The sequence below is a fragment of the Betta splendens genome, chromosome 22, assembly GCF_900634795.4.
Source record: "Betta splendens chromosome 22, fBetSpl5.4, whole genome shotgun sequence".
Lineage (NCBI taxonomy): Eukaryota > Metazoa > Chordata > Actinopteri > Anabantiformes > Osphronemidae > Betta > Betta splendens.
This window is the reverse complement of record NC_040900.2, coordinates 15,426,996-15,454,796: the sequence shown is the minus strand read 5'-3', so window position 1 is coordinate 15,454,796 and position 27,801 is coordinate 15,426,996. Positions and strand designations below refer to the sequence as shown.

Below are 27,801 nucleotides of genomic sequence, written 5' to 3'. Positions count from 1 at the left end.
GGTCGCACTACTACAATTTAAAAAAGTGAATAAAGATTATCTAGACCAGAGGTCAGACACCGTTAACCACGTTTTCAATGAAAAAAACAAACACTGGGAACCGCGGAGGGCGGCAATATTATATTTTTTGAGAACATTCAACATTTGTTTTTTAATCCAAAGAAGACATAAAAGTCAGGGCTCAGGGGTTTAACATTTTATTTTTTATTGACAGAAGATCGTAGCAATTAACAGCATACCTATTTCGTCCTCCTTCTCTTTCATTTGGAATACAAGCAACGATCAAACGTAAGCGTCATATTACGCCTTGTAAAACTATAAAAACTGTTCAGATGGTTTAAAGACAATAAAACATTGTCAAGGCATAGACAAGGACAGCTAACTCGCTTTTCCCTGCTTCAAACAGCTGCTGTCACTGAGAGCAACCCGTGCGGCATCGCCAGTCAATCTGTAAATGCATTCATTGGTTAGGATGCTTTAAGGTGTGTAAACTAGGAAGGAGACGGCAGCAGCGACTGAAGAGCGACTGAATAGAGTTGATGTTCTCCCCGCTGACAGGCGCATTCATTTGATAATGCACGTACCTTGGCTGACAGTTCAGTTGAAAAACACACTGAATCTTTACAAACCGTCCCTGAATAATTTCTATGAACTGCAGTTTCTTCCTTGATTATCCATCATTATTATGGAAGAAGCGCAAATCATCGCCAGTCCAAATTGTGCAATTAATACTGTGTTTACAATAAAAGTGTCAGGCTTGGGCAGGTGTCGGACCCACATGCACAGCACACAGGAGTATTGGAGAGAAAATCAGGGTTTATTGTAACACGTTGTCAAACAGTCCAGGTCATGCACAGGGGTGTCTCAGCATAAGGTACAGAGAAGGAGCAGGCGAGATCCGGTCCAGGAGGCAGGCAGGGGTTCGGTACACAGACAAACTCAGCGACGGTACAGGTAAGGACTAGGCAAACTCACAGGTCAGATGGTCGGGCAAAAGTCAAAATCCAAACGAGGGCACAGAGGAGGGTCAGGCAGGAATCGGTGGTCAAAAGCAGGCAAGATCAGCAACATGAACAGGACTAGAACGTTGGATAGTAGTACAATGACTCGACAATCTGGCGTTTGACTGTTGGCTGAGGTGGTGCTTAAGTACTGAGTCTGATTGCTTGATCATTGTCAGGTGTGCATGGTGAACCGGGATGTGAACAGCTGAGCCGAGAACCGGAAGTCCTTTCAGATTAAAACAGAAACTGACATGAATTGTGACAGTACCCCCCCCCTCCCCCCAGGGCGTCTACCACGGCGCCCACTGGAACCCATAAGCGCACTGAAAGGGGGTTAAACCGGTCGAGGTGCTGGGCAGGGTGTTGTGGGCAAACTCGACCCATACCAGCTTACTGGACCAGGATCCCGGGTTCCTGGAGGCGAGGAGCCGTAGTCCCACCTCCAGCTGCTGGTTGGCCGGCTCAGCTTGACCATTGGATTCGGGGTGGTACCCCGATGACAGGCTGACTTCAGCCCCGATGAGGTTGCAGAACTTGTGCGAGACGAACTGGGGCCCTCGATCGGACACAATGTCAATTGGGAATCCATGGATTCGAAAGACATGTTCCATCATAGCTTGAGCCGTCAATTTGGCTGACGGCAGCTTGGGTAACGGGACAAAGTGGGCTAATTTAGAAAATCGGCCTACCACCGTCATGACTACTGTGTTTCCCTGGGAGAGTGGTAGACCGGTCACGAAGTCCAATGCCACGTGTGACCATGGGCGGTGCGGCACCGGCAGGGGTTGGAGCAGACCTGCCGGACGCTGGTGGGAGGCTTTGCCCATGGCACACGTGGGACAGGCAGCAACGTACTCCTGTACATCTTTTCTCATGGTCGGCCACCAGAACCGTTCTCCCACCCTGAATGTGGTGCGTGGGGCCCCCGGGTGTCCACTCACCGCTGACGCGTGAGCCCACTGGATCACCTCTCCTCGGAGGTCTGGTGGCACAAACAGTCGGTTGGGTGGGGCACCGCGTGGAGCTGGAAGGTCTTGCGTGGCCTCCCGGACCTGAACCTCCACCGGCCAGGCTACTGCACCCACCAGGCACCCAGCTGGTAGGATGGGCTTAGGTTCGGCCGGGTCCTACTGCGAGTCATGTAGGCGAGATAGTACATCAGGTTTAATATTTTTTGACCCAGGACGATATGACAGATGGAAGTTGAAACGGGTAAAGAACAGGGCCCATCGGGCCTGACGTGAATTCAGCCGCTTGGCTGTCCTCAGATACTCCAGATTCTTGTGATCCGTGTACACCAGGAAGGGCTGAACTGCACCCTCCAACCAGTGCCTCCATTCTTCCAAGGCCACTTTTACGGCAAGCAACTCCCTATCGCCGATGTCATTATTGCGTTCCGCCGCTGACAACTTTCGGGACATGAAGGCGCATGGATGGAGCCTACGCTGGGTCTCTCTGGGATAGAACCGCCCCTACACCTGAATTGGAGGCATCCACCTCCACGATGAACTGTCGCTTTGGGTCCGGCATTCGCAGCACCGGTGCTGTCGAGAAAAGCTCCTTAGGCGTTGGAACGCCTTCTCCGCCTCTGCCGACCACTGAAAAGCAATCTTGGTCGACGTTAGCGCATGTAACGGAGCCGCAATACTGCTGAACCGCCTGATGAATTTGCGATAGAAGTTTGCAAACCCCAGGAATCGTTGCTGCACGCCACCCAAGCAGGGGCAGCATCCCAGGGGCTCCCCCCGAGCACAGACAGGCACTTCTAGAGGAACTCCCCCGCACACTGGCAGCGAGGCTTCCCCCGGCTCCCTGGCCCCAGACACAGGCCAACCTCCCGCACGGCATCACTCTGGCCGGTAGGCGCCAGTTCCAGCAGCCATTACAACCCAACCAAAGGGGCCCCATGTGGCCACCCTAGAATCAACCAAATCCCCTGCCTCTGTCCCTTTGGGGCAGGCAAGCACTCCGAACCCCAGGCAACCCCCCCACCACCACGTCAAACACAGGGCGACACTCGAGCTCCCATGCATCCCTACCTGGAATTGAAATCAATCAGAGTGTAGTTCTAGTTATTGATTGAACAAGCAGACATTATTGAAGAACAAGCAGACAATGTGTCTAAGGTGGTATCATCTGACAAGTACTGAGTAATGCTTAATTTTTTCTTAGTTTTCCTGTTCATTAGGATCCTTAGGGACCCCTTCTTTTTACACGTGACAGCCAGGCTTCTTAGGCTCTGTAGCGAGCAGCTAGCACTTCAGTTTGTTCGTGATTCGTTCATACAGATCCTTACAAAACCTTACAAATCTTTTATTTGTTCGTTCATTTGTGATGTGACTGCTACCAAGTGACTGTTGCGCTCTTAGACAACAATGGCAGTACATTAAGTCAATTGCTTGTGGCATTTTGTGATTGTAATTTGTCCGCTGAAGCAAACCATGTTGACTTCAGTATATAGTGTTTAAGAAAGTGACCATTCACAGCGCCATCTGTAAATGAACAAAATGAACAAACGACTTAGAATGATTCGTTCATCAAGCGAATGGTGTGGGTGCGAGAATGTATCTGAGAGTGCATTGGTTCACGTATGATTGACTAGTTTGTTGTGAGAGAGTCTATGGTGTGTGTGTGTGTTGATGTGATGATGTGTGTTGCACATGTGGGTGGGTGTATGCGTCTGTGTTTGTGTGAGTTGGTATGCGTGTGGTGCGGTTGAAGTGTGGGGGGTCCGGTTTTTCGCCCGGGGTACGATGATCGTCTGCCTGGGTGGTCTCTTTTCTGCTGACCCCACCAATTGCTGGCCTTGTGCTGCAGGCCGCTGTAGCGCCAGGGGATGAGGTCGGGCCGATGGGGTAGGCCCCGCTCCGCCCATGTGGGGGTGGTGGACTGGGGGTGGGCCCCACTCTGGGCGCGGGGGCATCTTCTGGCGGGCTCCCTACGGACCATGGGTCCTCGGGCTCTACTCTCTCAGGCCCGCCCTCCCGCCAGGGGGAGTGTTTGCCCCTGGTTCTCATGGGGCGGACAGCGTTGACCCCCGGTGGCCCACTCTGGCCTCGGGTGCTGTCTCTGTGGCTCTGCCTGGGGGGCTCTGTGTGGGCGGCTTGGGTTGCAACACCTGCCCTCCTGGAACTGAAGGTGTGTGGGCTCCCTGGCTGCTAGGATTCTTTCCTCTGCTTGCTGGATGGGCGTAGGGGCGGAGCCCCTCACATCACCCTGGCTTCCACAAGTGGCATTGTTCATGCACCAACGTCTGCCTCACCCTTTGGGTGAATAATGTTAAGCTACAGCCTTACTAACCTTGTAGTGGGACACTTTCCAAATCCAACTGTAAGTATTATTGATACTTATCACTACCAATATGAATAATGTGTGAATATGGAATTTGTGGTGTTGTATGTCATGACTTTTATTAAGTAGTATGGGATATGTATAATAATGCACATATGTATGTATATTGTATGTATATGTTTGTATTAGTATGTGCACATACCTTAGCACTATTATTGGTATTAGTATTAATCTCCAAGGTAAACCACAGTACAAAAATTGTTTAGTTATGAATGTGTTAGCCTAAGGTACATCCATGCTTCTTATTTATTTATTATTTTTTTTTGCTCCGATTGTTTACTTAACAGATTTGCTTGGTTTCAGCAGCTGGGTGCACCCCTTAACCCCCCTCCCACATACACACCCTAAAGCAGAAACCTAACCTGTCCACCAACACAGCAACATCACACACATTTTGGATTAGCTAAATAAACCATTAAATAAACCATAAATCAGGAAGAGTATATATATTCTATATATACTCTTCTTGTTAAAGCAAAGCTGTCCATCAAAATGTGGCATTCAGTGTAATATATGCTGCTTGCTAAACTGCTGGACAGAACAAGAAAAAAAAAAAAAAAAAGATTCGTTCATTTCACTGTTTGAGAGTTAAAGATTCAAGTCAGTTAAAAGAATTTAACTTTCCATCTCTAATTTATTATATGAATGTGCCTGTCTGTGGGGGAAGGAACGTGATGAACTTGCAGGGTAACAAAGCTCCAGCACAGCTCAGGGTTTGCAACAAAAGGGAGGGAAGGCCATGCAGTCCTAAGTACCAATAAATACTAGTTTTTTTAAATAACTTTCAAAGATAAATAATCAGTAGAATTTATGAAGTGTGTAACATGGGAGCATCAGTAGTGAGTGTGCTATGCATGGGTGAATGAGGATTTAGTGGGTGCATGTTGACAAATGCAAAACGGAGTGAACCAGACACAAACCAAACAAGCCGTGTGCTTCCTGTGAGGAGAGAGAGAGAGAGAATGAGAGAAACCAGCTTTTAAGCCTTCTGGCAGTCTGCACAGGTGTCCTACAGTTACCATAACGACCCTACCTGCCCACAATCCTCTGCAGGAGAGACGGGCAGGAAGAGCAGAAGGGAAGGGTCGTGACACCCCCCTCCATGAATTAAAAGTAAAAGGGTGTTCACGCTAAGTAAGTCATACATTACCAAAGAAAACGTCCTTACCTCCTGTATCCCTGGAACATAGGAGCAAATTTAAGAGAAGCAAAGCTAGAGAGATGACCAAGGACAACAAAGGAAGTAAGCAACCTCAACCATCTATAGGTGCTCGGGAAAAAGCATCAGCCATAATATTAATAACCTCTTTGATATGGCAAATGTCCAAGGTATATGCCTGAAGATCTGTCCCATAAGCCTCTGGTTTGGATTCTGCAAAGATTTAAGAAAAATTAGAGGGTTATTATCCATAAAAACAACCAAAAGAAAACCTGAACCAACATAAACCTCGGAATGTTGCAGAGCCCAAATCAATGCCTGCATCTCTTTCTCAATAACAGAGTAGCTGTATTGATGTTTATTGAATTTCCTTGAAAAAAAACTCACTGGACAATCCACCCCCTCCTTATTCTCCTGCAACGGTAAGGCTCCAGCCCCCCCACTAGACTGGCGTCCACCTGGAGCTTAAATGGTCAAATCAATCGTGGTGCAGCCAGGATTGGATCTGAACAAAGCAGAGATTTTACACACTCAAAAGCATTCTGACAATGTGGGGTCCAAATAAACTTAGCTTGGGCCTTTAGAAGGTCAATCAAAGGAGAAACAATGGAGGAAAAGTTCTTGCAGAAACCATGGTAGTAACCCATCATTACCAAAAATCGCATCAGCTCCTTTTAAGTGGTGGGTTGGGGAAACCGCTGCACAGCAACAATTCTGGCATGAACTGGTCGAACTTCACCTAGGCCCACTATTTTCCCCAAATAGTTTACTGTAGCCTTGGCAAACTCTCACTTTGTAAGGTTTATTGTTAACCAAGCCCAGGCCAACCTATCAAAAAATGCACGTACAGAAAAGACCATCACAGCATCCAAATACACCGCACAGCCTTCCAGTCTAGAAACAATGCCATTCATCAATCGCTGAAAAGTTACTGGAGCATTCCTTAAACCAGATGGTATAATTGTGTAAGAAAACAACCCAGAAGGGGTAGTAAAAGCAGATATTTCTTTGGCCCTTTGGTAAGAGGTACTTGCTAGTAAAGGATCAAATTTGCTCATCTATTTATCTGACCCCATCCTTAGAAGAGGGTGGTCAGGCTTAGTGAGACTATTCACTTTACGATAATCCATACAAGGTCACAGAATATAATGGAATTCAGGTGATTCTCACCAAGAGACAAGGTGAGTACCAACTAGATTTACACGGCTCAGCAATACCAAGTATCCATGTACTGCACTTTTTTTCAATCAAAAAGTTCAGATCGGAGACTTGCTGCACAACAAAAAACGGACCACTAAACTTCACCTCAAAAGGTGATTTCACAAGTGGTGAGTCATAACGTGGTCACCAGCTTTGAATTGTTGTGGAACCGCTTGTCAGTTGTAAACCCTTTCCTTCTGTGTTCCAGTATCTCCCTGGCAAACTCACCTGCCCGGTACAGCTTCAACCTAAACCCTTAAAAACAATAAGATTTTTAGGAGGCTCCTCGGTCAAACATCTATCCTTCAAAACTGCTAGAGGCCCACAGACCTTATGCCCGAACAATAATTTATTAGGGCTACAACTTGTGCTTTCATGGATCACCTCTCTTCAGCCAACAATAACCAGGGAAGCCCCTCCTCCCAGAGATAGAAAAGCACTGCAACAACAATAAGTTATGGGGGGGGAAGCCCCAAGACAGAAGACTTGGTAAATTTATTAAAGTTGTTGGATCTAGACAGTGGTTTCTGTCATTTGGAGGAAGTTGCTGCTGAAGTCTTCTCTGATAGTGATAATTTTATTAGTAAAGTAGTTCAGAAAGTCATTGCTGCTGAGATTTAAGGGGATAGTAGGCTCAACATAACTATGATTCTTAGTCAGTCTGGCTACAGTGCTGAAAAAAATTCCTGGGGTTGTTATTTTTTTCCTCAATTAAGGAGGAATAATATGTTTTTCCAGCAGCACAGAGTGCTTTTTTATATATATTATTCAACTGTCCTTCTATGCAATGCAGTTTACATTTATTTTATTAGAACACCACTGACTTTCTAGTTGTCTGGTCCTGTGCTTTAGGCTGCGGATCTCTGAGTTATACCATGGAGCTAACCTCCTCTGATTCACTGTCTTCTTCTTCGGAAGACCCACTGTGTCTAACAATGAATGCAGGGAAGCTGCAGCACCATCTACAAGACAGTCAACCTGTTCATAATGATTAAGGTGACTGTTCTCCTCTGTGTAGCTACAAGACGATGAGGCCAAAGGTAATGGAATCATCTGCTTGAATCTGGCAACAGTGTCGTCAGATAAACAACTGCTATAGTAAGATTTCTTTCCAGCTGCTGTAAGGTCAATTATGGTAAATTCAAAAGTTAATAAGAAATTGTCAGATAACAGAGGGCTTTGGGAAAGAACTATGAAATTATCAGTTTCAACCCCATATGTCAGGAAAAGATCAAGTGTATGGTTAAAACGATGAGTGGGTTCAGTTACATGCTGAGTAAAACCAATACTGTCTATTAATGAGTTAAAAGCCGTGCTGCGACAGTTACTGTCAACATCTACATGAATGTCACTATGACTTTATCTGTGCTAAGAACTACGTTAGATAAGAATTCAGAGAATTCAGTTAAGTCTCTGAATAAATAAAACTCTGAATATAGCGGAAGAGGACGATAAACAATACAGAACACAACTGACTTCTGAGATTTAGAGTCTGGGTAAGAGAGGCTCTCAAATGAGTTATAACTATATTTGGGTTTAGGAGTAATTAATAAGCCCGAGTTTATAAATTGTTGCTACTCCTTCACCTTGACCTGCACTTCTAGGAACATGATGTTGATGTGACTGATTGGAGTCGACTCATTTAAACTAACAGATTCATCCTGCTGTAGCCAGGTTTCATTTAAAAAACATAAAAAACATTTAAACACAGAAACATTTAAAAAAGATAAAAAAGCTCAAGCATGTAAAGTATAGATGAAGAGAATTGGGAATTGTTTAAACAGTGCTGAATTTTTGCAGAAGAATCTGAAGTAGTTGTATTTCAAATGGAGAAAACGTGACAAAGATTTGCTGAACTGCTAAAAAAATCAAGGAAGTGTGTAAAGGTTTGCTTAATTTGTTGAAATATAGCCAAATGTATCAAAATGGCTAAATCTTGTAATTAAATAGTTTTGATTTTAAGAGCTGAATGAGTAGCGTTTTGGAAATTGAAAACAGCTGAAATTTTCTGCAGAACAAGTAGTTGAATTTAAATTTAAAAAAGTTGAAGCTGAACAGTAAAATAGTTTCATTAACTAGTACACTACTACATAATTAACTAGTCAAATGCAGAAAAGTGATATTTAGGCTACAGAGTTAGATTGGTACTTTTATTTTGAAAGGAATTTGAGGAGGCGTGTGTCCTAAATTGCTAAACTGGAAAAAACGCTCATTAAGTAGTCTTAAATAACAAAAAAAGCAGTCAAAAGCAGAAATCAAAAAAGTTTAGAGCTTAGATAGTAGCACTAAAAGTTTAGTGCTTTTATTTTGAAATGATTTATAGGAAGCTTGTGTGGGTAACTGTTAAATTGTAAAATTGTCTCATTAACTAGTCACAATAAACCAGTAATTACGTTACCTTACGTTAGTAATAAGTCTTGTACCGGTTTACACAAATGTTGCACAGCAAATTTGTTGCACATTGTGTAGATATAGAATAGATATGTAACAGTGCACAGAGTTTGCACAGATATTGTGCAGAGCAGATTACTAGGTAACCACTGATGCAGGGGGTGAGTAAATGTAGTGGGACGTGGTTAGCAGTTCTGGTTATACAGTCTGATAGCAGCTGGTAGGAAAGATCTGCGGAATCTCTCCTTCACACAGCGAGGGTGGATCGGTCTATCACTGAAGCTGCTCTCCAGAGCATACAGCGAGTGTTAAGATTTGGATTTGGATTGGTGCTTATATTTTGAAAGGTTATGGAGAAAGTGTGTGTCTAATTACTAAACTGTACAATAGTCATATAATGAAGTCATAATAAACCAGTTGAAAGAAATATTGCTATATAAAGCTGAAGATCTGAATTTAGGCTTTTATTTTGAAAAGTGTGTGTGGTTAATTTCTAAACAGATGACCCTTTGATAATGTAGCTGAAAGTTGATGATACGTTAAATATATAACTCAATTGATCTGAAGGAAATCTGTCAGCGGCATTCAAGGTGGCGGACCCACATGCACAGCTCCAGACAGGATTTAGATAGAATAGAACGGTCTTTATTCTTACTCAGGCAAGGTCAGCTCAGGCAGGGTCATACACGGTAAGGCTCGGTGACAGTACAGACTAGGTGCAGGCAGGCTCAGGTCAAAAACAAGCAGGGTTTGTTCACAGGCAGACTCGGCTACGGTACAGACTGGGTGCAAGACAGATTCAGGTCGAAAACAAGCGAGATTGTTACCAGGCAGACACGGCTACGGTTACAGACGAGGATTCGGCAGAACTCAGGAAACGATGGTCAGGAACAGGATGGAGATCGGATGCAAGCAAGGTAAGGTAACGCTGGATAGTGGTGAGTACATGCAACAATCTGACCACCAGATCTGGTAACTGCTGGTGCTTAAATACAGGTTGTTAAATGACTGAATGACAATCAGCTGTGAGTAACGAGAACCGAAAGTAAGGCGGGAGCTAATATGCAGACGGAAGTGCTTTCAACATAAAACCGGAAATGAGTCCCAAGTCGTGACAAAATCAATGTAGTTATATTAAGAACTGAATGCATAAACGTGCCTCAAATGGGTATTAAAACCAGATACTCCCGAGTCAAGGACCATTGAGCCACAGGATATGATTTTTGACTCATGCTCTAATTCTGAAAGGATTTGGAGGATGTTTGTGCTTAACTGCTAAAGTTAAAAGAGTGTCAGTAACTATCCAATCAAAGGCAGAAAACATAATACGCAATTGGATTGCTTTTATTGTGAAAAGTTTTTGAGGGAGGGAATGTGGGTTTTCATTATACTGTAAAATATTCTAATTAACTATTTGTAATTAATCAGTAGAAACATTGCTGAAACTACCCGATGAGTTGTATGTATAGCTGATCAGATGTGCAAAGAAGAAGTTGCAGAGCTGAATATGCACAAATAAAACAAAAGTTTTAAAGCAGTTTGATTTCAATAAAAAAAGTAATTTCTCGAGAAATTACGTGGGATAGCTGATCTGCTGCCGCAATGATGACAAACGCTGATTAAGCTGCTGACGTCAAAAAGTTGACTATGGCAAAACGATGACAAAAATTAAAACGATGACAAAAGATGGCGATTAAAAAGATGATGATTAAAAAGATGACCAAGGTCATACTATGACAATATTAAAGAGATGACAATGATTCAAAAGTTGACCAAGGTAAAAAGATGTCAAAGATTAAAAAGTTGACCAGAGTGCATTGTTGACAATCATAAATAAGCTGACTATCTTTTTGATTTGAAGAAAGTATTTGTAAATAATTACCTAATTGTGTAATAGTTTATTAACTAGTAGAAATTTACCAGTCAGAAACAAAAATCTTGCCATTTAAGATAATAAATTACATTGGTGCTTTTATTTTGAAAGGATTTAGAGGTTGTGTGTGAGCGATTACTAAACTATAAAATAGTCATTAGATAGTCATAATTTATCATTCAATAGCAAGAATAGCCCTATTAAAGCAAAATATTTAGATTAAGCCCTTTCAGAATAAAAGCACCCTAATAAGTGTGAGTGGTTATTTGCTGAACTCTAAAATAGTGTCATTAATGATTGGTAAGTATTCAGAACCAGAAATTTTCTAATCAATCTTGCCATTAAAGGTAATAAATTGTAATTGGTGCTTTTATATTGAAAGGATTTAGAGGAAATGTGTGGGGGTAATAGCGTAACTGTCAATTAGTCTTTAAATAATCATAATTACCCATTCAATGGCAAAAACAGTGCAGTTAAAGCTAATAATTGGCATTGGTGCTTTTATTTTGAAAGGATGTAGAGGAAGCATGTGTGGGTAATTACTAAACTGTTAATCTATCTTTAAATAGTCATAATTACCCATCTAAAAGCAGAAATACTGCTATTAAAGCTAATTATTTGGCTTGGTGCTTTTATTTTGAAAGGATTTAGAGGAAGTGTGTGCTTAATTACTACACTATCCAATAGTATAGTTGAGTAATCAGTAATAAGCATGGAACTGCTGTCTACACTGAGCATCAGGAGTTTGACCTGTCAGTGAAATCTGCAGCTGTGCCGTCGCCATGGAGACGAAAGGCGGGAAAATCAGGCTCACTCTGCTCTGTAAAAGCAGAGTTTCACCCTGTATAAACAGGCTTGTTTCAGCTAAACCATGATAGTTATCACAAAAATTATTTCATTTTACGAGTCCCAAGGCTTCAATGAGCAAATGGTGTAAATTTTATGCTTAAAGACAAAAGCTTGTAGCCACAGTGGCAATTTCAAAATACGTCTCCTCTGTTTTTCTCCCCAGACGTCTGCCATAAATTATCATTAGAGTCTATGGGAGAATTTCAGGATCTCTCTGCACTTTGAGGTCGATAGCGACTAAAGTATAGGTCTGAGGGTATATCCAGACACATCATTAGAAAGAAGACAAGTATGACTACGATTTAGTGAAGTAATTAAGTTGATAAAGTAAAAATTGTGGCTGTAGTGACAAGTTAGAGACAGAAGTTCTGTCTTAAAAAAGCGCACCTTCTCACTGTAGCTGTGACATCACGCACTCTAGCAGACGCAATACACACTAATGGAAAAGCTGAAAATTTAACAAAAACCACACGATATTTAAACGCTCACAAGTCGAAAACTATAAAAGATACGAGGACGCTGATTTACACGGAGAACGTTGAAAGATGATAGACGCTTTTGACGTTGAAATGACGTTTCTACGCCAAAGTATGACGATGATAGACGCTGATGAAAAGAGGGAAGTTGACAGAAAGTTGAACGATGATAGACCCCATCCCATAGACGACCATTATAAAAAAACGACGGAAAACGTTGAATAACGTTAAAAGTTGAAAAGCTGAAAACGTGAAAAGTAATAGCCTGCATCGTCTAACGATGACGCACGTTTAGAACGTTGAACGATGATTCTGCGATGAAGCGTTCAGAAGTAGATAGCGACCAAAAAACGGGGCGAAATAATAAGAATAACTAGAAAAAGCATTTCCATAAGAAAATGCACAGTGAATGCTTCCAAGCTGAAAATATTCCTGAAGAGTTGCTGAAAGTAACTGAAACATTTAAAACAGATGAAATAGCTCAATCATGTAAAGCATAGTTGAATGTATCTAAGGAGAAATAGGAATTGATTAAACAGTGCTGAATATTTGCAGAAGAAGCTGAAGTAGTTCAATTTCATATGGAGGAAACACGAAAAAGATTTGCTGAAATTAACAAATTGCTGAAAATCAATTAATTAATTTGTTGAAATATAGCCAAATATATCAAAATGGCTAAATATTGTAATTAAATAGTTTTAATTTCAAGAGCTGAATGAGTAGCTAAACGTTTTGGAAATATTGAATACGGCTTAAATTTGCTTCAGAACAAGTATTTGGATTTGAATTGATAAAAGTTGAAGCTTTGAAGGAAGTGTGTGCAGATAATTGCTGAACAGTAAAATAGTTTCATTAACTGGTTATAATTAACTAGTCAAATTCACAAAAGCGACATTTAGGCTAAATAATTAGATTGGTGCTTTTATTTTGAAAGTAATTTGAGGAAGTGTGTGTCCTAACTTGGTAAACTGGAAAAAGCGCTCATTAAGTTGTCCTAAATAACAAAAAAGCAGTCAAAAGCAGAAATCAAAAAGGTTTAGAGCTTAGTTAGTTGCACTAAAAGTTTAGTATTCTTATTTTGAAATGACTTACAGGAAGCTTGTGTGAGTAATTGTTAAATTGTTTCATTAACTAGTAATAATAAACCAGTAATTACTGGTATAGACTTATTGCTAAATTTGAATTGACCATTCAAAAGCAGAATTTATTCTATTAAAGCAAAAAAAATGGTTTAATGCTTTTATTTTAAAACGATTTAGAGATGTGTGTGTTTATAGCTAAACTTTAAAATAGTCTCATTACTTGTCACAATTAACCATTCAAAAACAGAGTTTTTGCTATTAAAGCTAAAAATTTGGATTGGTACTTTTATTTTGAAAGGATATTGAGGACACCTGAGCAGGCAATTTCTAAACATGAAGATTGTCTTATTATCTAGTAACAATAAACCAGCTGAACGCAGAAATATTGCCCTTTTTAGCTAAAGATCTGGAATGGGGCTTTTATTTTGAAAGGATTTGGAGAAACTGTGTGTGCAGTATTTTAGTCTAAATAAATAGTCATGATAAACCTGTTGAAAGCAGAAATATTGCTATCTTTAGCTAAAAATCGGGATTTGGGCTTTTATTTTGAAAGGATGTGGAGGAGCTGTGCGTGCTTAATAGCTAAACTGTAAAACAGTCACAATAACCAGTCACGATTACCCATTCAAAAGTATAAATAGTCCTATTAAAGCTAAAAATTCGGATTGGTGCTTTTATTTTGAAAGAATATGGAAAAGGCCTGTGCAGGTATTTGCTAAACAGTATATTAGTCTAAATAACTAGTCATAATACACCTGTTGAAAGCAGAACTATTGTTATCTTTAGCTAAAGATCAGGATTGGGGCTTTTATTTTGAAAGGATGTAGAGGGGCTGTGTGTGCTTAATAGCTAAACTGTAAAACAGTCACACTAACCAGTCATGATTACCCATTCAAAAGCACAAATAGTGCTATTAAAGCTAAAAATCTGGATTGGTGCTTTCATTTTGAAAGGATTTAGAGGTTGTGTGTGAGTAATTACTAAACTATAAAATAGTCATTAGACAGTCATAATATGTCATTCAATAGCAAGAATTGCCCTATTAAAGAAAAAAAATTAGGTTAAGCCCTTTCAGAATAAAATCACCCGAATAAGTGTGAGTGGTTATTTGCTGAACTCTAAAGTGTCTCATTAACGATTGGTAAGTATTCAGAACCAGAAATGTTCTAATCAATCTTGCCATTAAAAGAAATAAATTGTAATTGGTGCTTTTATTTTGAAAGGATTTAGAGGAAACGTGTGGGGGTAATAGCATAACTGTCAATTAGTCTTTAAATAATCATAATTAACCATTCAAAGGCAAAAACGGTGCAGTTAAAGCTAATAAATTGCATTGGTGCTTTTATTTTGAAAGGACATAGAGGTAGCATGTGTGGGTAATTACTAAACTGTTAATCTATCTTTAAATAATCATAATTACCCATATAAAAGCAGGAATGTTGGTATTAAAGCTAATTATTTGGCTTGGTGCTTTTATTTTGAAAGGATTAAGAGGAAGTGTGTGCTTAATTACTACACAATCCAATAGTGTAGTTGAGTAATCAGTAATATGCATGGAACTGCTGTCTACACTGAGCATCAGGAGTTTGACCTGTCAGTGAAATCTGCAGCTGCGCCGTCGCCATGGAGATGAAAGGCGGGAAAATCAGGCTCACTCTGCTCTGTAAAAGCAGAGTTTCACCCTGTATAAACAGGATTGTTCCAGCTAAACCATAATAGTTATCACAAAAATTATTTCATTTTACGAGTCCCAAGTCTTCAATGAGCAAATGGTGTGAATTTTATGTTTGAGGACAAATGTTTGTAGCTGCAGTCGCAATTTCAAAATACTTCTCCTCTTGTTTTTCTCCCCAGACGTCTGCCGAAAATTATCATTAGAGTTAATGGGAGAAATCCAGGATCTCTCTGCGCTTTGAGGTTGATAGCGACTAAAGTATAGGTCTGAGAGTAAAGCCAGACACATCATTAGAAAGAAGACAAGTATGACTACGATTTACTGAAATAATTACGTTGATAGAGGGAAAATTGTGTCCGTAGTGACGAGTTAAAGACAGAAGTTCTATCTTAAAAAAACGTCCCCTCGCACTCTGGCTGTGACATCACGCACTCTAAATAACGCAATACACACTAATGGAAAAGATGAAAATTGACCAAAAACCACCCAATATTTAAACTGCTATAAATCAGAAACTATTAAAGATATTTAAACGATTTCTGGAAGATTAATAGTTGAATAGTTGAAGATTATTTTGTAGTTTAAATGGTGTCTGTAGCTTAAAGTATGCGGAAGTAGTTAAAGCTGAAAGTAGACGAATGAAGAGAATTTGAAAAGTTGTTCCCATTCATTTCAATGGGAAAAAAAAGTTAAAAAAAGCTTAATAACTTGAAAAATATGAAACATATGAATGAGAAAAGTAATAGCACACTTCTTAAAAAGCTGAACATTTTGATATTGAAATCGTTTCTGTATTTGAAAGTATGCGGGACTAGTTAGATGCAGAAAAACGGGGGGAAGAAAAATAATAATAAAGCTTAGAAAAACAATACAGTGAATGCTTTGCAGCATTCACTGTGAATGCACAGTGAATGCATTCACAGTGAATGCTTTGCAGCATTCACTGTGATAATAAAGCTTAGAAAAACAATACAGTGAATGCTTTGCAGCATTCACTGTGATAAAGCTTAGAAAAACAATACAGTGAATGCTTTGCAGCATTCACTGTGATAATAAAGAGCGAAGATCTCAATAGTGTGAGAGCTCTCCCACTAATAAAGATCGAAGATATCAATAGTGTGAGCTGTTCAGCTCTCCCACTAACTATAGTGTTTCACACATGACTACAGTGCTGTAAATCCTTCTTCTGAATTTTATTAAAAGACTTGTTACACTTGGGTTTTAAACCAGGAATTCCTGCATTAGAGTCATGCTCTTTTGCCACTCAGCCAAACTAGCTGCTTAAATCCCTAACCATTACTAAAGGAAGCTGAGGATAAGCTAAACATAAGACACACCGAGCACCAAACAGAGCGAGAGGGAGAGGGGTATAGCCATAGCAGGAAAACAAGATAGCAGTGAAAATACTAGATAACTGTGAAGATTAACAGGACATTTAATGAAAAAAAGGATGCTTGAGTATTACAAGCTTGTTTTGCGACTCTTAATAGTCGCTACCAAATATAAGGCGATAATATTTAGAAAAGAGTGGAGAGTAACGCATAGTACACACATAGCGGCAGCAAAACCTTAGTAACTGGAAGTGACGCAATATGCTTACCGTCAGTCAGCCAATCCCCCCTCTCACACCCTGTCTCACACACTGTCTCACTTGGAAATTTCACCAGTCATTTCAGTGCAGTATGCACGTAACAGGAATTTCAAGTTCTGATGAAAGCACCCTGGCTCTGTGCATGGTATGCCGTTAACTTATTGTGGTTAACTGTAACTACTTAAGTACCTGGGCAAAGAGATGAGATGTAAAATTTTACCCCTGATCAGACTGGATAACCTTTGGAATCCCAAATATCGAAATTAACTGAGTTAACACTTTAACCACTGTTTTAGCTGTAATTGTGTGTAATGGATATACAGCTGGATACCGAGTCACTTCAGACATTATTGTCAGCAGGTAACTATGACCAGACTTGGACCGGGGTAGAGGTCCGACACAATCGATAATCAAGTGCTCAAAAGGTTTCCCGTGGCAGGAATTGGGTACAACGGAGCAGGTTTAATCACTTGAGGAGGTTTGCTGGTAAGCTGACATACATGACAGGTCTTCATGAACCAAGCAACATCCCGCTTCACCACCATGGGAGGCTTGGAGGATAGTTTCACGCACCTATTTTTCATCTTGCGGAACCCACTTCCTAACCAGGAGGTCGTCTGGAAGGAAGTAACATTGAGCAAAGTTCCCTCCTCATTTGTTGACACCTCCTTACTAAGAGGTTTAGCAAGTGTAGTGTCTGATTTTTGGTGGAACACTAATTCAGCTCTAGACAGACTGACCTGATCAATAGGCGAACTGCTCGGCAATTCGAAACCCTGTGGTTTCACATCATCCTGTAGCGCTCAGCTACCAGAACAGGTCACAACACAGGCCGGAAAAATGCAGAGTGAACCCCAGCAAGTTCAGAAGACTCCACTGAGTGGGACGTTCCAAAGTCAGAGTCGTTTCCCAGGATCATGTGTACGTCTTCGACAGGCAACTCTGCTCTAACTCCAACAGTCACGTTACCTTCCACCAGGCCACAGATCAACTTCATATGGTGTAGAGGAACGGAGAACAAAACCAAACCTTCACAAATGTACCTAATGAAATTCCTAATTTCTCATTGAATATATTTGGCTATATCCATTAGGATGTAATGTGTGTCAGCCTGCATGCTTCAGGAGCTGTTTTCAATAAAAAAAGAGCATTTGATTCTTCTAAGCCACATATGGGGCGCTTGGGGAGCTAGTGTGATGTGACTTGCTCAAGGCCACACCTTGGAGGGATTAGCTGGGTACGAGCAAATGCTCAACCCCTTGATTCACCAGGCCATCTTTACATTCCTGAAGCAAGTTAAGCAAGATGCGATAAAACAAACAGACACAAAATAACAGTACAAGTGGAAGAAGTCAGTAACACGCTACAAGTGGAAACTTGCTGGGATTTGTCATGGACACAACAGGCTGGGGGGAGGGGCGGAATAGATAAGGTCAGAGAGCAGATGATACGACTGAAAGATGTGTATGTGTGTGGTGGGGCATCTGCATATCTGCATCGGTATAGTGTTGCTTATAGATGTATGACCGAGGCCAGCTGTACAAGCCAGTCCAACAGTTATCCTTGAAGGGAGACACAATAAGGGAAGGAAGATAAAGGCACGGCTGGTGAGCTAGATTAGACGGGAGGGGTAAGGGAGAAGGGACAGAAAAATACACAGCAAATTCTAATAACATTTTTAACAATCCATGACTAATTTGTCTAGATCAATAGTTCAGAACTCAGGGCTTCACCGCCTCTTGTGGGTCCATGGGGTACCTGCGACATCTCCTCAAGTCTGTCAGACAAGGCTGTTACCATATGTTCAGTCTGTCTGCAGATGTTATCCATTTGTCTTCCTTCAAACAGGCTGCAATGTTACTTGTCAGTCCATCAATCCAGGCCCTCCTCTGGTGTAATTCCGTCAGCCGAGTATCCCTGGACCCCAGGGGCATTTGTAACTCCACGGCCGGTGGACGTGCCAATGAGACGGCCACAGATTTTTCAATCTTCCGATAAAACAGGGCACCACCAATACCAATCATGAGTAGCCCTGTTATCAAAGTCCAAAATATGAATAGATTCTCTGCATCCTCGATGGACAGTGGCTCCAAACACACGGGCACCAGGAATCCCACACGTCCCGCACGTAGCCGGAGGCACGAGTCCCCGAGGGGCAGAGTGGTTCTCCCGGAGATTCTTTTCTTTGAGAGAAAATTTTATCCAATACGCTGTGTAACCAGTTGATTCGCTCCATGTTCAAAAATGATTATTCCAGAAAAGCAGATCAGGGTGCTCAGAAGAAACAGGACAAGGACACTGCAAGCAAAAGTAGAGTGGAAGCAGAGAGAAAACATGTCTGCACTACTCGTGGGGCCATTCATTTGTACTGTACATCACACAGGTGTTAATGGTGCTCACCCCCTTTGAAGGCTTCTTCCTGAACTACCTTCACTGTTCTTTTTTCTGTGAGCTGTTTAACATGTGCATTTTCACAATTTAGGATCAGTAAATACTATTTAGCTAATATAACAAACCAAGTTTTTAGAATAAGTACAAAAACTATAGCTGTTTGTTATATTCTTTAAACAGACTAACATGAAATGAACATAAAATCAATGTTTTATGCCTTAACAAAGCTTTCAGTGAATTAATGTTGAAGTTTAGCATTGTTTTAATAACATAAAATAGATGATCTGGTTAATCATTGATTTAGTATCGAAGATACAACTAAACCTGCTTCATGTGCAGCAGGAGTCTATTCTAACTTTAAAGCAGAAAATCACAGCAGCTTTGAATAAAATGCCCTTTAATCAAACATTAATAAACCACATTGATTTTTTATTTAATAATGAGAATTGAATCATTTTACTACTTACTACTGTACTTGTATTGATTAGCACTAAATTTTCGTGACCATTTTTTCAACCAGCGAGAAATTCCTAACAGAACTAACAGAGTCCAGATACTACAAGCACTCCTGCTGCAGATAATATCAGTTGACATGACTCAACTTTCAGACAACCTCACCTGAGTCATAAGAACCAGATATATTTGTAAACTGCTTAACAAGAAAATTCTCCAAAGATCCATCACTTTAAAAACTGCTGTTAAATTAAGGCTTTGTTAACATAATGCTTTATGGGAGAATTTATTGTCTGTCTATAGGTAACCCTCACTGGACCAACAGCCTAGTGAATAGTTCCTACCTAGTTCCTTCAATTTGAGTTTACCAGTGTCATCTGTTTATCTATAAGTTTATCTATATATCTGTGTGTCTGGATCAGATATCACTGCTCCACTTGGTGGAAAACAAAAACGCTGGCGATATGCCTCAGGAACTACTAGTAAATCTTGAGCACTGCCGCCTTTACCATGGCATACACTTTATTGTCTGGTACACAAATAAAGGTAAGACTGTGCGCGTGGGAACACAGCGATAGAGACCTGTATGTTCATGATTCGGTAGGAAAATGGCTCAGATTTATCTGCATCATCTGATTCTCCCACAGAAATATTTTCTGTTTTTAAAGCCCTCAGTGCAGCAGAGCTGTCTGTAATGACACGCCCCAGCTTCAACACATCCACTCATCTCTTAATGGCCCACAGAAACGCCAGCTCTAACACAAACTGTCTTTGTTTACTTTAGAAACTGACATAGTTCCTCACACAGCTTTATAGATTTTTTAATTTGGAGATATTGTCTTGTGGGCAAAATGACAATAATGAGATATCAGTGTTGTTTTTTCAGAAATTTTAATCCAAAGACTGCTCTTACCAAGTCTTGAATCCGGGCCAAAAGCTTTCAACATTAATCACTACACTATTGAGGACTATGGTTGACCAGCATCATCTACTCATTCCTTTCAAGCTTTCTGACGCCTTCCTCCATGGTTACTTATTATTACGTAAACATTTATTTCCCACATTGGCTACACTACCTAGCTAACTAAGAGACTGTTAAGAACCACCTGATGCATTTTTATGAATTGCAGCAAAAAAGGTTGTCGAACGCGAATGCACACAGCTACATTCAGCACTGTGTCTGTCAGCAGCTTGTCTGATGGAATGCTACACGTACTGCAGGAGCGCGTACTGCCAAGTAAAGTGCAATCTGTCTAAACATGCAGCTGCTTATTTTGGTTTTAAACTGTCAGAACTTGCAAATAATACTATACTAAATACTGAAATTGTTTGTCACAGATAACCAGGATTCCGTAGTCTTAGTGATCCATGTACTAAATAATATGTATATATAATAATATGGTTTAATGTGATATTGTCTCATGGGCCGAATGATAATGATAAGACACTGTTTTGCCAATAATTAAAATTGAAAGACTGCTTCCACTGAGCCTTAAACCCGGGACAAAAAGCTTTGATGCTGTGCATGTTAACCACTACACACACCCAAGACTGAATGAGCAGTCATTTGACAAAGGTTAACCACAGTTAACCACAGCGCTTTATGACCCAAAGTGGGAACCAATTGGCATCTATAGGCCAAAAGGATGTAACACACACTCTTATGCAGTGAAAATGAGGTAATAACACGGAGCAAATGGAAACATATGACAGTAGAGGCTCTCACTTTTAATTGCTACCGCTGTACCAGGAGGTTTTAGAACACTTAACTTTAAATGCAGATTTTATTTTCCAACAAAGCTACCACTACCTGGTTTAAGGACCATGGTATCCCTGTTCTTATTGGCCAGCAAACTCGCCTGACCTAAACCCCATAAAAAATCTATGGGTTATTGTGAAGAGGAGAATGCAATATGCCAGACCCAACAATGCAGAAGTTCTGAAGGCTGCTATCAGAGCAACTTGGGCTCTCATAACACCTGAACAGTGCTTCAGACTGATGCACTCCATGCCACTCCGCATTGCAATGCAAAATTCAGGCAAAAAGAAACCCAACTAAGTATTGAGTGCTCTACATGCTCATACTTTTTTATGTTCATACTTTATATTGTCTCAGATCAGATGTTTTCATTGTTTTTTTTATCTTTTTTTATATTGGTATTAAGTAATCTAATTTTCTAAGATACTGAATTTGAGGATTGCATTAGTTGTCAGTTATGATCATCACAATTAAAGCAAAACTTTACAGATTTTCAATGGTGATTGACCATGCGACCTCCAGATTACTTACTCTGATTCTTAAGAGAATTTCAATGCAGAGAAATTATAATTTAGTCCTCCTATAAGACGCCTCCACAGATGGTTTGCCGTGGGCTCAAAAACTACAACTAGTGCTTCCTGGTTTCTTCTATACCTGCCCCAGCAACAGTCAGGCTGAGAGGGGAGAGAACCAGCCTGAAAATGGGCGGTGCTAGCTAGTTTTTTTTCACATAACTCGTCGGCGCTGTACTGCAGAGGAATGAATGATAATTTGGATAATATGGATCAATCTGAGTGTCACTTCATTCTTACGTAATACCCAAGGTCATTTTTGTAAGCCCCCATTGAAATTCAATCAAGTTTTCCTTTAAAAGAAAAAAAAAACATTTAAAATATATCAGTCTGTGTGTAATTAAACTATATAAAAGACTCTTTTGAATACTAGCATAAATACACAAAAACCACTGCGCTTTCCATTTTACCAAATGACCAGATTTTCATTTAAATGCAATGCCTTATGATTACATGCACGGTAATGGAAAGAGGGGTTTCAGATTACTGAATTAATTGTCATTCATGAACGATTGCTGCTATGTACAGTATACAGTAAAGTATTGTACTGCTGTAGGTCTAAACCTTTAAAGAGCACTTTACAGTATGTCTTTGTGTTTTACCTCATCATCTTAATGTGTGTTGAAGGAGTGAGCTGCTTACACTTTGAACTCTATATTTTAGTGCAACAGTAAGAAAACTGTTACCAAATTTTCAACAAATACATGTGACATCTCTTTTTGGTTTGACTGTTTTCAGCTGTAGCCCCATTTTCAAGCCCCTTAATCTACTTTATGTATACAGTATGTTATTTCCTTTATTAAACTAAACACCCAACTGAACACTATGATTCTCACAGGTGATGGAGGAGTGGTCAACAGAGAAGCATTGAACTTTGGAGAGTACAGTTCAGGTAAATTTTAAACAGATGTGAGATCGAAAATAATAATATTGATATTACTGTAGCAAGATATGATTTAAGACAAATGCACCTGAGTGTATTACAGTACATGTTGAGTGTTGAGCTGCATGTGCGACAGAAAACTACTCAGAACCTGAAACATGTATCTAAATTAAAGATAATTTTGTGCACTGTTTCCTTTGTGTTTAACAGCTTGTTTGTGCCATCTCTGCAGATGGAGGTGGATGCAGATGATAAGCGCCATCGAACACGCGCCAAAGGTATCTGCACGAGCGCACACACATTCAAACAGGCGGCGACAGCATTCAGGGTGACCTTCACTCCCTCAAAGCAAGCATTCACGCACAACTGCAGGCACGCACGAATGCAGTACACACGCCACCGCACAAATCCTGCTGTCACACTTGAGTTGTCTTCTCTCGCTGCCCTTCTCCTTCCCTATTTCCCTCTCTTCTCGTATCTCCAGAACCACCAGTTCACATTTTAAAATCTTTTCATACACTAATATGTAATGATATAAAAACATATAAACCTAAAACATATAATGCTGCTGATTTTTAAATATCAAGTTGACTAACAAATCAAACCAACTACAGTAGATGCTCTGTCCACGCCTACATGTTTAGAGCCCATAAAAATTACATCAAAAAAGTACCCATCAGTGGTCTCTCTTGATACATATTTCATTGCTTTTGACATCTGAAATGATCTAACATTCTTCACCAAACAAGAAAGAGGGTGGTGACTCAACCTACATTATGTGGTTCAAGCCCTTTTGTCAGGAACGTAGTAAAGACTGTGACCACGAGACCCAGATTTGATACAATTACTGTCTCTGTTCATTGACCATAGAAAGAGCAAAAGTGAGTAGAGAATTAGTCTTGAAATTACTTCCCCATTCACAAATGCATGTTCACACTACATTCAACAGTTGTTTTTTATCAACTTAGTTAATGTGTGGATGCATAAATCTGTTCATAAATTTCACGCCCAGAGTTAAGAATGGACACAGTCTATATAATAACCCAAACTCAGACACGTGTGTGTACGCATACATTACCGTAGCTCTGTGAACTTTAAAATGGACTTTTTAAGATAAAAAAACTCTTGAATGGTGTTTAGTTTTATGAGCCTAAAACAATATTTTAAGTACTGTATTATACTAAATAAATTAAACCTCATTTGTATATTCAAACACTACATTGCACAGTTATAATTGTTTAAGCAATTACCGTCACTATGAAGACGGTAATTGTTTATACCTTTTTCTCACTGTTTCCCTTGCAGTGCCTGTGGATCCAGCATTAACAGAACTCTTCAGGTCAGTGGGATTTCAAAAGCACACTTCACTGCTACACAAACATGCACACAAAAGCAGCATGACCATCGATACAGAGATAGGCCCACAACAGCCAGAGTTGCATCGCCATGCAGACTAATACACACAGTCATGTCCATGGGTTTTGTCTTAGTGGCAGGGTAGGTTTCTGGATCAACTGTTGTTGATCTCTTCTTCTTTGAAGTCACATTTTCTTTGTTCTTACCTCCTACTGTGAATTTCTCAATCTTTTGTTGGAGGACATTCGTCTACAATGCCACAGAAGGAAATTTCAAAACAGAAACAAAAGTTCCCCCACATAAAATATTAAATAGGGGGGCTGTATCCTCTTTTATTGTTTTAACTAGACAATTTAAAGAATTCAGTTTTAGTCTGGTATTCTGTGACATTAACCATGATAGTTTAGCATCCTGGTGGCTCAATTTAGTGTTAGGTTGGGATATAGGACACCTTGGTCCAGAAACATATGTTCTCTGCCTTCTTGAGCAAGACTCTCGGGGCTCACTGGGCACTGCCTACGTGGCTGCCCACTGCTCCCCCCATAGTGGTGGGTTGAATTGCAGAAACTAATTTCCCTGTTCTGGGCTTAATAAAGTACATAAAACATTAAAATTATCAATTCATTAGCGATGCAGCACACGAAATTTCTCTTTTTCTCCGCCTGCAACCTGTTATTGACTGTTATTGTCAGGTGAGCTGAGTGGGTGGAATACCCACAACTTAATGTTAAATTTAAGTTTTTTTTTGTTATTTGAAAAGTTGATTGCTAACAGTTATTGCTATTTTTAAAGCTTTCAGTATTTGAGCAAATCTTAGTTTAAATGAAATGGAAAATAGTTTATTTTTATATTTGACTCTGTGTAAATAGTTGTAAAATATGCTAATCACACTATAGCTGCCCCAAATAGCCATTTGCCATATTGACTCTGGTTTAGGCTGGAATACTTTCCCTGTAGTGAAGCTCAGAAACCACAGATACTATACAGGCTGCATTACTTCATTACTTTGCCAAAATAGCAAAGACTCCTAAGCAATGATTTGAATGGAGAGCTTGTACATTAAGCATTAAAGTATTTTTTTTTACTTCTGTCACAGTAGGTGCAACACATTCCCCTGGGAGAATAAAGAATAGAGCCTTAAAATCTAGCATTGGGTTTTATTCATGCTAAAATGTATGTTCAGACTACAGGACAATTCCATTTGTGCTGTAGTTGTAAGGTCCAATATGTAACAGGTGACATCTATTACATATATTGAAATGTATCATTTTAACTTCATAATCATTCTATTATCCACTATATTTTGAGTGTTATGAATCTAATCTCTTTGGTGTTTCAAGGGCGAGTATTCCAGTCTCCTCTACTTGTCTTTGCAAGTTGTTTCCACCTCAGTAATGTATGATTTTCATTTTGTCCTTGGCTATGTGTTCGGGGATGGTTGCAGCTAAGATAAGGGTTCCTGTCTACCTATATATCAATAAATAATATTGCACCTGGATGATTACTGTGTAGCCTTTAGCTGATTTTCATAGATAGTACAAGGTACTCTTCCCACTCTCTCAAATCCTTCATGCCCCTCTACCCTTTACCCACTTTTCCCATTTTCTATCATTCTCATTCCTCCTTTCACTTTTCCTCCCTTTTCCTCCAATCCCCTCACTCAGCCACCGCCTGCAGATCGTAATTAATCATGGGTTAGATGTGAAGCCTATCTCCAGGTTAAAGGATCTATAATGTCGATAATGTTGCTCGATAGCTTCTCCCTCTGGATGCTGATAGTCTTCAGTATGGACACGCTTGACTTTCCATAGAGCAGCCTGGCAGTCGCTGTAATAAAGCACAAACAGTCATGATCTTCATGTCTTTCAGCTTTGCAGAGTGACAGTGGAAAAATACACAGCCACTAGGTTTTAGATATAATTTAACATTTAAAGCAATACTTCGCCATAAGTTGTGTTATAAATATTTTACATTTTATTAGCAAAAATGTGCAACAACATTTAACATTGAAGGTCTATGTCCAGAGAAATGTAATGTGTTGTGAATGAAAATGGTCATATCTTATCACAACATGCATTGCGCTCTGACGAATCCCCCATGCTTCAGGGATTGGACCTACAGTACATGAGACAGGCCATGTGTTTCCACATAGCGAATCTTCTTCGGTTTAAAGATAAACATTCAGATATGACTTTTTACATTACATTTTTAACAAAAGGTTATAATTTAACAATGTGTTTGAATAAAGAAAGTCGTTTAGCAGCCATTTATTTTGGACTAAAGCAGGCAGTTGTTAGAAAGCAATATATTCTTCATTTAGCCAAAATCCTCTTCTTTTCTTCATCTGCTGTTAGTGGCTGGCAAAACAAGACGGTTGTCCCTTCAAAGAGTCTTTGTGACGATATGCGACCAGCCGGTATTGCCTACAAAAGGATCAAATGAATTATTGAATTAGTATTAGAGTGGCTGCAACCCGAACTAACGCACAAGCTAACATTACAGCAGTGCAAGCAAAACCAATAAAAGGTTGAATATATTACTTATTAAGTTCTCATTTGATTGTTCTGCCCCTGCTGTTTTTTCTAAATTGTCCTTGGCACCCTGAGACATGTTCCCTGTCAGCAGTAGAATCCACATCTTCATCCAAGAGAAATCGGCAGCAGTAGATTCATTGTAGCACTGGCATATTCAGTTGTGTTTCCAGTGGCGGGCTGGGCAGAGACACGATGCAGCTCCTCTCAACTGCCGGTTCTTGGTCCATGGTAGAGATGGGAAGTTCGATTCTTTTAACTGACTCGAATGTTTAACTCTCAAACAGTAAAGTGAACAAATCATTTTGTGTCATTTGTTCATTTCATTCATATACAGCAGGCGACGCTGTGGGCGTTGTAATATTGGTCGCGGTTCTCAAACACTATATACTGAAGACAACATGGTTTGCTTCAGCAGACAAATTATAATCACAAAATGCCACAAGCAATTCAAATCATGTGAAAACCTAGCAAATACACATCACATTAACGTGACTTTTGCTCTGCCATTGTTTTTTATCAGCGTGACAGTCACTTGGTAGCGGGCACATGACAAATTAATGAAAGAACAATCCTTAAGGATCCGAATGAACAAATTAAGAATGAACTGGAGCGCTTGCTGCTTGATACAGAGCCTGTGCGGCCTGGCTGTCACGTGACAAATGAACGAACGAACGATCCGTAAGGACCCGTCTGAATGAATCAAAAAAGAACTGTTGTGCTTGCTGCTCGCAACAGAGCCTGATCTGTGAACAGCAACAATGAACTAAATCGTGGAGCCCGAGCTGCCTTTTGTGTGACGGCGAGCAGAGATCAAGTGAAAGTAAAACTTATTTTGACAATTAGTGAGACTTTTAAAGCAAAACGTAACAATAAGTTCCCTAAAATATTTACATGGTGCATTTATAGTGTCCAAAACGTTACATTATTATCATTATGATTACTATGAGTCAGTGAAGTAGACCTTTTTCATACTGTGACCCCTTGGAGATGACAAATTTCTTATAATATCGGTAAGATCCTATAATCCTGCTATGTGCAGATTGATATTTAAAACAAAACTTCTTCTTCTTAGTGTAATAATTACAGTACAGTAATCAATTTAATGAAATTAATCAAATGTTTAACTTAGAATAAAAGAAATTAGTGAATCTTGATTGAATGTAAAGTATATCAAATTCTGGCAATAAGTTTTAAAAGTGATA

At 40.1% G+C, this 27,801-nt stretch overlaps 1 protein-coding gene across 29 annotated transcripts in view; it reads left to right on the top strand.

Moving 5' to 3' along the window:
• Positions 1–27,801, top strand: part of myt1lb (myelin transcription factor 1-like, b) — a 227,492-nt gene that overhangs the window by 132,378 nt on the left and 67,313 nt on the right. For 18 of the 29 annotated variants that reach the window (XM_029138624.3, XM_029138621.3, XM_055505621.1 and 15 more), the window contains 3 exons: positions 22,665–22,718; positions 22,942–22,987; positions 24,015–24,048. The exons of 2 other annotated variants lie outside the window; for them this stretch is intronic. In XM_029138624.3, coding sequence (XP_028994457.1) covers positions 22,942–22,987; positions 24,015–24,048 — 80 coding nt within the window. In that variant the 5' untranslated portion in view covers positions 22,665–22,718. Of the gene's footprint in view, positions 1–7,572; positions 10,023–22,664; positions 22,719–22,919; positions 22,988–24,014; positions 24,049–27,801 lie in introns of those variants that run through there. 9 more of the 29 variants (XM_055505627.1, XM_029138623.3, XM_055505624.1 and 6 more) reach the window with 5 other exon arrangements.